Source organism: Chlamydotis macqueenii, chromosome Z, assembly GCF_036417535.1.
Source record: "Chlamydotis macqueenii isolate bChlMac1 chromosome Z, bChlMac1.mat, whole genome shotgun sequence".
Classification (NCBI taxonomy): Eukaryota; Metazoa; Chordata; class Aves; order Otidiformes; family Otididae; genus Chlamydotis; species Chlamydotis macqueenii.
Window position 1 is genome coordinate 46,035,904 of NC_141593.1, and position 12,104 is coordinate 46,048,007.

A 12,104-nucleotide genomic window follows, 5' to 3' on the forward strand; every position below is an offset into this window, starting at 1 on the left:
TTGCACTTGGCCTGGTTGAACTTCATGAGGTTGGCACGGGCCCTCCTCTCCAGCCTGATTTATATTTGTTTGCCTTGTGACTGCCATTGTGGACAATCACCCTCTTCTTCTGATACCACAGAGCCATAGGCCTCAAACTTGGCCTGAGACACATATTTAGTTTCATAAGATAAAATGTTGTTAATTAGATTTAGATGTGTTAAGATAATTTACTTTGAGCTGATTAACAATCTCTTATCTAAGATGTTATTGTTAAGGAAAATATTGTTTATCAGTTTAAAAATGTTATTTAAATGTTATAATTAGGAGAAAATATTTTTGTTTGTTTTTATTGAGCTTTTATATCTTTTCGGACACTCATACAAAGTTTAGGAAACCAGGTTGCTTGCACTATATAGATCTAGCTCACACATCCTCTACCTCTATGCTTTTTCTTTTTCTCCTTGTGACCAGCATCTTATCTTACTCTTTCCTTTTTGCCGCATTTTATCTCACTTTTGTCTTTCTTGTCACATTACATATATAGTTTGATGTTGTAGTTTTATAGTTATAATTGGATAAACCTCTCCTTTCCTTTTAGTTTTGTAACTTGCCTAGCAATAATGTTTTAAATAGTATAAAGAAAAAGCAAGGAGCTATTACAATATGGTTGAGTTTTTTTCCTTCTTTTCCTTTCTGTCTCTCCTTTCCTCTACTACTTATGCCGCCATGGAACCCCGTCCCTGAGGCAACAACGTTGAGCCACAGGGTGGTGTAAGAGACTGTGTTGGAGGTCTGTCTCAGCATTTTCGGGACATCAAACCATCACCGCCAAACCACACAAACCATCACCAGTCAAACCACAGGACTAGAGGCTTTCTATTTTCTTGTGAACCTGAATGCACAGCAGGTGGCAAGAACTTTAGCCCTACCCCCATGCATGCGCCCAGACTCAAGGCCAGGAAAAGAGGGGCCCAGAGACAGTATTGGTGTCATGGTTTTGTTCAGTGGGGGGGGCCTAAGGTGGCAGCTTCTTTAGGAAACTGCTAGAAGTCACTCCCCTTTGTTCAGTGGACTCGGCTGGGCCTAGGGCGGACCGGCTGCGGGCCAAGGCCAAGCCGATTGGTGGCAGAATGTTCTGTGATAACGCCTCTATGATAACATATTTAAGAAGGGGAAAACAGAAAAAAAAAGAGAGAAGAGAAGATGTGAAGAAGCTGAGCGGGGGCAAAGGCGCAGAGGGGGAGGCGCAGGCCTCATGGGCCTCTTGCCAGGCGGCCGACTGGGCCTGACTTGGCCCAGCTCGGCCGCGAGAAGTGGAGAGGAGATGAGAAGTGAATAAGATGTAAAAAGGATCCTGAGAGACATCTGCCAGCCTGTTGTGAGGAATGGCTGCAGACGCCAAGGTCAGTTCAGAAGGAGGGGGAGGAGTAATGTGGCTCGTGGCCAAGATTCCCCTGCATACTGTGGTGACGACCATGGTGGAGCAGGTTGTCACCCTGCAGCCCGTGGAGGTCCACGGAGGAGCAGAGATCCACTTGGAGCCCATGAAGGACCCCACATCGGGGGTGGTGGATGCCTGAAGGCGGCTGTGGCCCATGGAGGGCCCACTGTGGCAGCTGTTCTGGAGAGACTGCACCCCGTGGAAGAGATGACCCATGCCAGAGCAGTTTCAGGAAGGACTGTGGCATATGGGTGGGACCCCACGATGGAGCAGGGGAGGAATGTGAGGAGTTCTTCCCCTGACCATGAAGCAGCGGCGTAAAACAACGCGTGATGAACTGACGCAACCCCCATTCCCTCTTTCCCCCTGTGCCGCTCGGGGGCGGGGAAGGTAGTAGAGATAATGTTAAGCTTGGGAAGAAGGAGGGGTGGAGGGAGGTTTATCTTGTTCTCTGTCTCATTATCCTGCTGTTTGTAGTAATAAATGAATAGTTTTCCCCAAGTCGAGTCTGTTTTGCCTGTAACAGTAACTGTAAGGATTTTCTCTTATGTCTCTTTCTGTCCTTATCTCAAACCTTGAACCGTTTTGCTTGTATTATCTCCCCCTATTCTCTCAGAGAGTGGGGGGAGTGAGAGAGACTGTGTAGTCTAGTCCGGATTGGGACTGAACTACGACAATTGGGCATGTGTACCACCACCAGGTGAGGGGTGCGGTTAAGCAGACCACTTGAAAGGACAATTAATATGCAATGAGACGACCCAATAAAAGAACAGAAGTGACCAACATCGGACATAACAGTGGGACACTGCCATTCTGTGGTGGTAGCTATTGCAAGGGAAGTTTTTTTTTGCTCTTTCCTTTCTTTCTCTTGCATTTGTGAACTACTTGTGCAAATAAAGTTACCTGGTGTTCGACTCTGTTTTGAGTCTTAATTCTGTTCCCAAGAATATGAGCAAAACCTCACTCCAGTCCGTGACCAGCGCGTGACACTGTGTTCTAATGAAGTAGTTAAGCAAGCTAAAGGCTTCCTATTGCATCTTCAAGTGCTTTTTAGAAGTTGACTATTGTTGCCTTGATATCATTCAGCATTGTTGTGTATACAGTGGTGGATTTCAGGAAGAGATGAAAAGTGTAAAAACTACTAAGTTCCTGTAAATGAATTTTTAACTTTAATTTCACATATTCATACAAATTCCTGACTGTGAATGTCTAAGTTAGCTCTTCCAAAGTACGGATCTTTCTAAAAACTTCAAATTACTGAATGTTTGCCTCTCTATTGCTGTTTTTTCCTAGGAGTATTCTTCTCTATTGCTCTAATGTTACTAGAAGTTAATGGGTACAGTTCATGGAAAAATTGACAAGTGTTGTTAGATATAAGTGCACTTTTCTGCATAATAGTTTTACTATACCTCAAGACATGTACTTGTATGTTCCCTTATTCAGTAAGGCAGTAGCATAAGGTAGGCTTTTTTCCTCAGCTGGATCACTAGTTAGGGATATTCCTTGGTTTTTAACATGTGTTTGAAAATTGACTTCCAAAACTGAAGTAGAAGAGGGAAGAGCAGCACTGATAAACAGATTGCAGAGAGCATCATGACAGTAATGATGTTTCTTAAAGAAATGAGGCTAAAAGTATGATCTGACCTCACTTGTTTTAGGCATGTGCAGCACTGAAGTAATCTGAATGAACATTTCCTGTCCAAAAATGTTAGTCTGAAATAAGTTAATCTATAATGCTTCACATTTTCAAGTGACCACAAGTTTCTGTAATTAAATTCTGAAAAGGACTTTAGAAAGTCGTCCTCGCTTATCTCCCTCGTTTAGAGGAATGTGGTGACGAAATGTTTAGGGAATCTCATGAGTTTAGATATAGAGAACTGCCAGAAACTTCGGCAGATCTTCGATGAACCGATGACTTACTCAACAAAATTAGTTGCTTGAGTAGTCATTGGAGTGGAATCACTGTTTTGGTACCTTTTATGTGTTGGATTTTTTTATTTTTTCACCAGAGTTGTTTTTTTTTTTTTCCTCAACATCTGTGAGGCAAAGTTATTCTGCTGTATGAGTGAGAGGATTTTTTTTCCTAATAAATTGAAATAGTTGATTTGTGCTTTACCTCTGGTGAACATAGTACAATTTCTTCTAAGCTGGTGGTCATTCTTCCCTCTACGAGGCTCAGTGGTTTTTAAGAAGCTTTCCGTTCTATATGTAGTTGACTTTGATGTGATATGGAACTTGCCTATCAACATGAGGTAAAAGTAAAAGCCCCAGTACTTGTTTTGCTGTATTCTTGCCCATATGCCCTCTGTTTTAATGTTTTCAGAGTAATAGAAAATTAATGAACTTCCTAGTGAGTACGAATACAAGCATTAAAGTGAAGCAAAATATTTTTATCTAACCAGGTCAGTTAATGCTTACCTTAACCAAGTCTCAAATCACACTATTTATACTTTACCTGTTTTGTTTTTCAGAGTACTGTAATTGAAAGTGCATCTTCTACATTTAAGGAAGGACAAATTCATGATTGATTGGTGGATTAATAAGTAGCTGTCTTATTCTAAGAGTAAGACTATATTCTGGGAGTTGGGAAGAACTGGATTTTCACCCTAGTTCAGCAGCTTTGCTGCTCACTTAAACACAGATGAATGAAGACCCCATTTGGAAAATCACCAGGTCAACGGTCCAGAGCTGATGCAGGTGAGGTGTTTTTCTAGGTGATTTTGTTTGGTTTTAGAGAGTAAAAAGTGTTCTTACTTTATAGATTTTTTATATATATATATATATATTTATATGTGTATATATATGTATGTTAATGGTTTTATGGAGATGTTACCATTCCTGTCTTAAAATAACCTTTACTTTTTACATCAAAGTTGATGTATTGAAAAGGCATACACAAATTTATTTTCAGACATAAATATAAGAAGTGTTTAATATGGTCTATAATATTGCTGTTTTCTTAGAACTGTAAGAGGAACAAAATCAATTTTATTGTAGGGTTACATTGACATATTAAGGGGAAAATTTATTTTGTTCATCGCAGAGGTGCTGGATCGTAAACAGGAATTTATTCACCATATGTTTATAACTTAGAGTAAAACTTCGTGGTTTTATGGAAGCTGGTCAGCTAGTAATTGTAAACGAGAATCTCTTGAAAACACTAAAAAAATGCAAATATTGTTGCTACTTTGTGTGCTCTCTAAACTGAAATAGGCTAGTCAAAGTATTTTAAAGTAATTTTTTTATTCAGAGAAATGCAAAATATGAGTAAGCGTTCATCCTCTTATGACTAGTTAGGCTTATTCAAAGTTTTGCAGCTTGAAAGAATAATGAATCTCAGTCTTGTGCGCTCTGTAGTAAGGATTTTCAGCAGTGATGCAAAAAAAAAAGCATCAAGTGATCAATGAAGAATTGTTCTGTAGGTTGATACTTGGTCCTGTATAAATTAAGCTAGACTCTGCTTCGACCGTGCATTCTGCTTGAACTAGTGTGGGACAGGGACTAGAAGTTATCATTTGCAAGTCAGCTATTCTACAGACCAACATTTTGAGGATTAAAAGGTTACAGATTAGTGTTGTTCATTCTTCTGTTCAATTATTTGCTTTTTAGTTGAGCTTATTTAGATAACATAAATAGTTTTGCATATATAGTCTTTTTTTTTTCTGTTATGAAATTACTTTGTGTTTTTCAGTGGGAGGAACGTGCCCTTCCTATTTTGTACTGCAGCAAAACTCCCTAGTCAGTGACCTGTGCAAGGAAAGACTTTGTAGACACATGATGCAGCGTATTTTCTGTCACCAACCGTTGTGAATTGGTGCTTTTCTAAAAATCTCAAGAAACTGTCATGTATAATTTGGAAAGTTAATTTGTAAAATACTGAAGCAATAGTCCATTCTGGTGCTTTCAAATACTCATCCAGTTCATTGATAACTGAAGCAACTGATACTGGAAAATTTCTCTGAAACTCTTTGGAAACTTTCAAAACTATGTTTGCCTGTGATTAGTTTTCATTAATGTTAATTTACTGTCACTCAGTTGAAACATTTACTGATTTCAAAGGTAACTTTAGCAAATACTTTTAATAAGTTCTTTCAAAGGAAAGACCCGTGCAAAGTCTTAAACACTTGGTTCAGTGAGTTTCCATTCCATCGGCTGATGAGTCATCCTTCCTCTTGACACTGCCGGAATCCTTGTAGGGGTAGAAATGTATTTGTAAGAGAAGAAAGGAGAGCAGGCTTTGACCTGGTAATTAACTTCAGTCCAGCCTACTGAGTATTAACTGGGCACTGTTGTGCCCAAGTTCAGAGAATTCAGACACTAGTTTTTTAAGGCAACTGTTGGAATAATTTTACCTAACTAGTTCAGTGTCACTTACAATGAGCCACAAAACTATAGCACAGATCTGAAGTGTCATAACCTGAAACTTGTATAGAGAATGACTATGTGGCTGGATTGTTTGTTTGTTTGTTTTTTTTTTTTTGAAAGCCAAAATAGTTAAGATAGGATATTTTATTTAAATATATTGAGAAGAAAATTTTGAGAAGAAAGTTTTTCTTCCTGATTGTTTGACTCTTCAAAAAAGCCTATAAATTATCTCTCTCATTTTTTTATTTTGAAAGAGTCACATTTTCCATTATTTATCCATTATAGCTTGTCATATAACTGGCACCATGACAAACTGACATTAAAATTGACACACTTTAGATGCCATTTTTGTTTTTTTAAAATCCCTCTACAACAGTTAGAATTTGTCTTTGTCTTTTTCTCTGCGAACCCATCTGAAGTCCTTAACTTATTTAATTATTGTAGCATCACTGTCATTAAATACAACCCATAAATCATACGTATTTGGTCATCCTCGACTCTTGGTGTAACTGTGGCCTAGGCTTGGATGTTGCTGGCTTTCAGTCTCCAGCTATTACATTCTTGATGAAGACAGTTGCTGACCTCCATGCTGTTGCTCCTCCTCCTGGTCATATTTGGTGGGCTGAACCTGGATAGCTTTTACTGTTTGGGGTAGGGAGGGGGCAAAGAAGCGATGTGGAATTATCTGCTATTTATTTCTTGATTATGGATATACATCAGGAAGGAGTACAGCAGGCAGTTGTCATTAGGAGACTGCGTAGCCCACTCTGCAATGAAGATTGGACAAGGGACTTAGGCAGCTAGTGAGCAAGAAGGAGAGACATTTGTTTGTCACAGCAGTAGTTTCACTGATAGTGGTCAAATTCTTCCTTTGAAAAGAACAGCAAATGCAGTAATTGAGTTCATCAGTTTATAAAATGTGTGTTTTAATGGCTGGAAGAGAGACTTTGCAATGTGATATAAATTAAAATTATTATTGTTTGGGGTTTTTGTATTTTTTAAAAAGTGTCTCAAAGGGAGAAAGCTATCAAAATTACAACCAGGTAAAGTAACAGGGTGGCTTAAGTGGCAACTCTCCCACTTCTTTTTAGAAGGATAATTTGGTTACCTTAGTTTTGTGTTAACAGGTTATTTACTAGGGAAGAATGACTTTCAGTCTTGCAGTTGTGGCCATGTTCTGTGTGTTTGGATTCACTATGTTACTGTGATCCTTGTGACTTTTTGTAGACTTTTAAAGTGGTCATCATGATGTTTTGGGTTGAGTTTGGATTTTTCCTTATTTGGGAGCATTAAGGATTTACCCTACTTAAATTACTATTGAACTTATGGAATCATGGAATAGTTTGGGTTGGACAGGACCTTTAAAGGTCATATACTGTGACCCCTCTGCAGAGATGAGGGACATCTCCAACCAGATAAGGTTGCTCAGAGCCCTGTCCAACCTGGCCTTGAATGTTTCCAGGGATGGGGCATCTACCAGCCTCTCTGGGCAACCTGTTCCAGTGTTCCACCACTCTCATCGTTTTAAAAAAAAAAAAAAAAAAAAAAAAAATTCTTACTTATGTCTAATCTGGATCTACTCTCTTTTAGTTTAAAACCACTATCCCTTGTCCTATCACAACAGGCCCTGCTAAAAAAACTATCGCCGTCTTTCTTACAAGCCCCCTTTAAGTATTGAAGGGCCACAGTAAGGTCTCCCCAGAGCCTTCTCTTCTCCAGGCTGAACAGCCCCAACTCTCTCAGCCTGGCCTTACAGGGGAGGTGCTCCCGCCCTCTGATTGTCTTTATGGCTCTCCTCTGGACTCGCTCCAGCTGGTCCATATCCTTCTTATGTTGGTGTGTATCTGTCTCCAATATAGAGGAATACATATATTTCTTAACATTATATAGTGTAATTCATTGTAAAATAAATGGATTACCCTTTTATTTACATTTGTATTTGGCCTTATTTAGTCTAGTGATCACATGTTTAATGCTGTGTAAGTGAAATGCATGGTATTCTAGAGTCCTTCCTAGCAGTTATCTTCCAGAGGTACAGAATCCTGCCAAACTGCCTGATGGTCAGGAACAATTGTAATGCCATTACTGGATGGTGATTTCTTAGTAAAGAAAAGAACTTTCAGTCATATACAATCTTTTGTCCCTTTTTTTTGCCTTTAAAAACAAGTTGTTTCAGTACTGTCTTTGTGAGCTAAGAAAAGAGATCCCACTCCTAGATGTGACTTGCTTAGAATTGCAGTGAAATCTCCTGGCAGAGTCAGAATTTCATTTCATCTCTGGTCTACTTTGACTAAAAGAATTCTTTTAAGTTGAGGTCAGGCAATACTGGGTGTGAATCAGCACGTTGACGTATTTCTTAGGTCCCTGAGAGTAATTTTGAAGTTGCCTCCAGATACAGAGTAATTCCTGTGAGATTATTGCTATTACCACAGAGGATTCTGAGATAGAACTTTAAAATATCCAGCTTTTGCTGCTCGGTGTAAGATACTGTGGTGTATTTTGAAGATCCTATCTGGTTCTCATGGATTGAGTAGAGGGTGCTATCTGATGTGACAATAATAAAAATATTGCCCGTAGCTTTCTCCTATCCTTCCCTATTCTCTCCTTCTATGGCCACCAGCTGAAATGACATATATACTTCCCTTGAAGTCTTTGTCTAGAGTAAAGGAGAAGTAGTCAGAAACCTAGTTTCTACTTTTACTGTTGAAGTTTAAGGATCTGTTATGAGCAGAATTAACTGAACCTCCAAAAACTTACAGACTATGTGACAAATGCTTAATTTTCTTGCTCTTGGCTGGAAGTTGGAGTTTGTATTCACTTTCTATTACAAAAAAAAAGTGTTCCTGTGCTCTTATAGAAGTGATTGAGAGAAATATTTTCTCTTTCCTCAGATCCATTGAAGTTTGAGTCTTTGCTGCTTATTTCAACCAAGGCTATAACTAATCCATTTACTTTTTTCAGTATTATTTTTTTCTATTTTTATGTTCAGGGCAATTTAATTGTACAGAGTATTTTGAATATTATCTAAAATATGGAATTTCACTGAATGTTCTAATTAGAACTTGCCTTTACATAGTTAAAAGGAGGTAAAGAATGTGAATTTAAACCTATTCAGTCAGTGGAGTTCATGCTGTGTAGAATGTAATAACGCTCCTTTATTGTTCTCTAATTAGTATTAACGTCTTTGAAGTCACATTACCACTTGTGACCAGACTGTGCTTGACCACAAAACACTTGATGTGTAAATGTACTTTTCTCTTGAAAGATTTGTGTGAAGATTCCTTGAAATGTTAGGGATTTTTTACATGCCTTTCTGCTTTGAACTGGGGGCTTGACAGAGAATTAATTACTCATATTTCTTAGGCTTCTCTCTCAAGCTGTTTAGATAGTACTGGAGGTTTTGGAAGAATTTGTATAAGCCAGGTTACTGCTTTGTTATATTCTGCAATCATTTGGTGCCAAAGATAGCAATATATGTGTATGGTAAAAGTTAATGGAAAAAGAAAGTATTTTCTCTCAAAATGTTTTTAGTTGTTAAGTCATAGCAATACAACATCATAGGCATCAGTCATTAAAATGTCATGCATTTATAAATAAATATCTCTGTAAAGAAAATGCTACAAGCTCTTGGCAGTTCTAAATTAGGAAATTGTCTTCTACAGAGCTGATTTCTTGTGCTTGTTTTGTTTTGTGGTAGCTTTACTTCTTGCTTTATTCTTGCAAAAAAAAAAGCAAAATACACGGGAGTTAAGATATCCTCACAAATCAGAAGAATTTTAATATTTCCAATTAATTTCTTAATTCCTGTAGGGAAAAGAAAAAATAAGCAGCATTTTAAAATAGTTTTATTGTGAATTGATTATTATGGGCTTTACCACTTCAGAGGAGTAGGTTTTTTTGAAACCACTCAAAGACTACCTCACATTAGCTGCTTTCAACGAATGTTATATCTTGGCATGGGTCAGATCATGTTTTACAGGGAAGAGATAATAGTTAGAGGTGCTTTTGGGTCCATAGCTGTTTCTCTGTGTGACAGAGGCTATTCAGCATACTTTTTGTATTTTCACTGCTGATGCTTGTGCCTGTCGTCTTGTGCCATTGCCAGTGTAAGCTCCTGCTGCATCAGATTGTCTTACTGTTACATATGCATGAACTGCTTAAGTGGACTTCTTTAATTGGCTTAATTTCAAAATACTCACTGAAGTTTGCAAGGATTGTAGGTATACTGATTGAGTGTATCTTGTTAGCAGTAAGGAGGATGCTGTCTGAAGTGATAAACAATAAAGTGGTACTGTTGACATCTTGAGCAATTCCCTCTCTCTGTGCCATGTTTCTTTTCCCCACCCAAAGTTTAGATACAACTCCAATCTCTAGAGGTTACTGAACTTTGGGCCTGTGAGTAGCTCGTAGAATTCTTGCAGCTTTCCAATAGCAGTGGAAAAACTACTGCTGAAGGAATTATACTGAATAAAGAAAGATTCAGGCAGGCAAATTTATCAGATAATTCTGACTTTGACCTTGTTACTAAAATACACTAAATGTAAGGATTCTGTGCTGTTCTCTCCCTCTGTTTAGAGCTGCTGTAGAGGACAGAAATGTTCATGATTCAGTGAACTCTTGCTACCATTTCTGAAACTGCCTAGGGAAGTGCAGTGCTACATAATTCAGTAGTGTAACCTGAGATGTCTTTAAAAGCAGTTTGCATCTCCTTGAGACATTCGTTACTGAATTCACACAATTCAAAATACAAAGATAAATTCTGGCAAATAGGCTTGTAGGAGAGTGCGTTTGTCCTAGGATCTTCAAATACATGCTATGGTATCTTCTTGAAAGCTTGTTATATTTGCATTAAACATCCAGATGCCATAAGTTTGTGTGTGAAACTGGAAGCTATCTTACATTACTGACTGACATAAGAAGCTGAGCAATGCTTAGTCATGTTAATTTGCTTTGGTTTAGAGCTCGCTACATAAACAAGTTGAATTCTATCAAAAATAGGAGGTTCCCAAGGTGAGAAGTTAGCGACATGGCAAGCCATTCCCAGAGGTCTGCATGGCTTCTCCTTTGTGTTTATTGCAGCTTCTGCAGTAAATCTTCCTTCTGTGTATGTCTAGCATTCCTGTTCTTCGCTTTGGAAGACTAAATGCTTTGGGCTTCCCTTCTTATGCACCAGTTCTAAGTCCTTGAGTGGAGGATAGAAAGCAACATTTGTGCTGAACAGTTCTGCAGAATATGTGGATGTTATTTCTGTAGTGTTTTTAACTGCTTGAGCTGATTTAGTGTAAAACCTTACCTTGTCTCATCAGCCAGTAATGTAAAACACATGTGTATTCATGTTCGGATAATGCAGTTCCTCTACTTTATAAGAACAGATTTATTTTTCTAAGTATTTTGTTTCTAATAAAACACCACCATATTTTTAATAAAACATGTTTTATTGTATTATGTATTAATAAAATGCAGCTATCTCATATGCAGGAGAGGTAGCTGACAGTGTGGTCAGAAAGCTTATTTAGAAGTTGTACTCAAGTCCCAGAATCTTTTGGGTTTCTCATCAATCTTTTTGTAATACTGTTTTTTAATTTTCAGCTAATAGTTCGTATAAACATACAGTTTAACTATTTGGTCTTAAAACAGCAAAAAATTGCAAATAGGATCTGTGTTGTAGTAATTAGCATGTAAGGCATAATTTTTGAAACTCAACATTTCAGATTTCATTACAGCAGGAAATACAAGTTCCTGAGGATTTTATGTGAGCTTGAGTGTTGAAACCATGAGATGTAGTATTTTTTTAATTCTGCCATTTCTGTGACTTTTTATACGTCCTCTTTAGTTTTTCACACAAAAATTCAAAGACTAAAATAAAGACTTTGAAGGTTAATGATAATTTTAGTGCTTCACTCTCTTGTGTGATGCTACTACTATCATAAAAGTTTTCAATACAGATATTCCAAAACTATGCTTGAAACATGAATATAGTGTTAAATTTAAAAAATTGGTTTGTTTAGACTTATGGAGAAACTCAAATATTTCTCTGTAGGTGTTAATTTAAGCATTCATAGTTGAAATTCTAGGCGTATGCGTGAGACATCAGTTACACTTGTGCCAGTCCAGCATTCTGACTAGGTTCTTTCAAATATTGCAGACAAGAAGAGTTTAATGTTTTATTACAAATTGCAAGTATTTGACACTACATGGCATTCTGATTTAGCAGAGCAATATAGTGAAGTCGTAACAATCATAATACAACAGTTGCACACAGTGGCCCCTTGATGTTGTGAGCCACCACACTGCCTTTTGTCCTGAGCCCTGTAAA

General features: G+C 37.8%; 1 protein-coding gene across 3 annotated transcripts in view; it reads left to right on the forward strand.

Moving 5' to 3' along the window:
• SPIN1 (spindlin 1) overlaps positions 1–12,104 on the forward strand; it is a 66,912-nt gene that overhangs the window by 37,463 nt on the left and 17,345 nt on the right. For all 3 annotated transcript variants that reach the window (XM_086770292.1, XM_086770290.1, XM_086770291.1), the window contains one exon: positions 3,895–4,120. In XM_086770292.1, coding sequence (XP_086626418.1) covers positions 4,069–4,120 — 52 coding nt within the window. In that variant the 5' untranslated portion in view covers positions 3,895–4,068. The remainder of the gene's footprint in view (positions 1–3,894; positions 4,121–12,104) is intronic.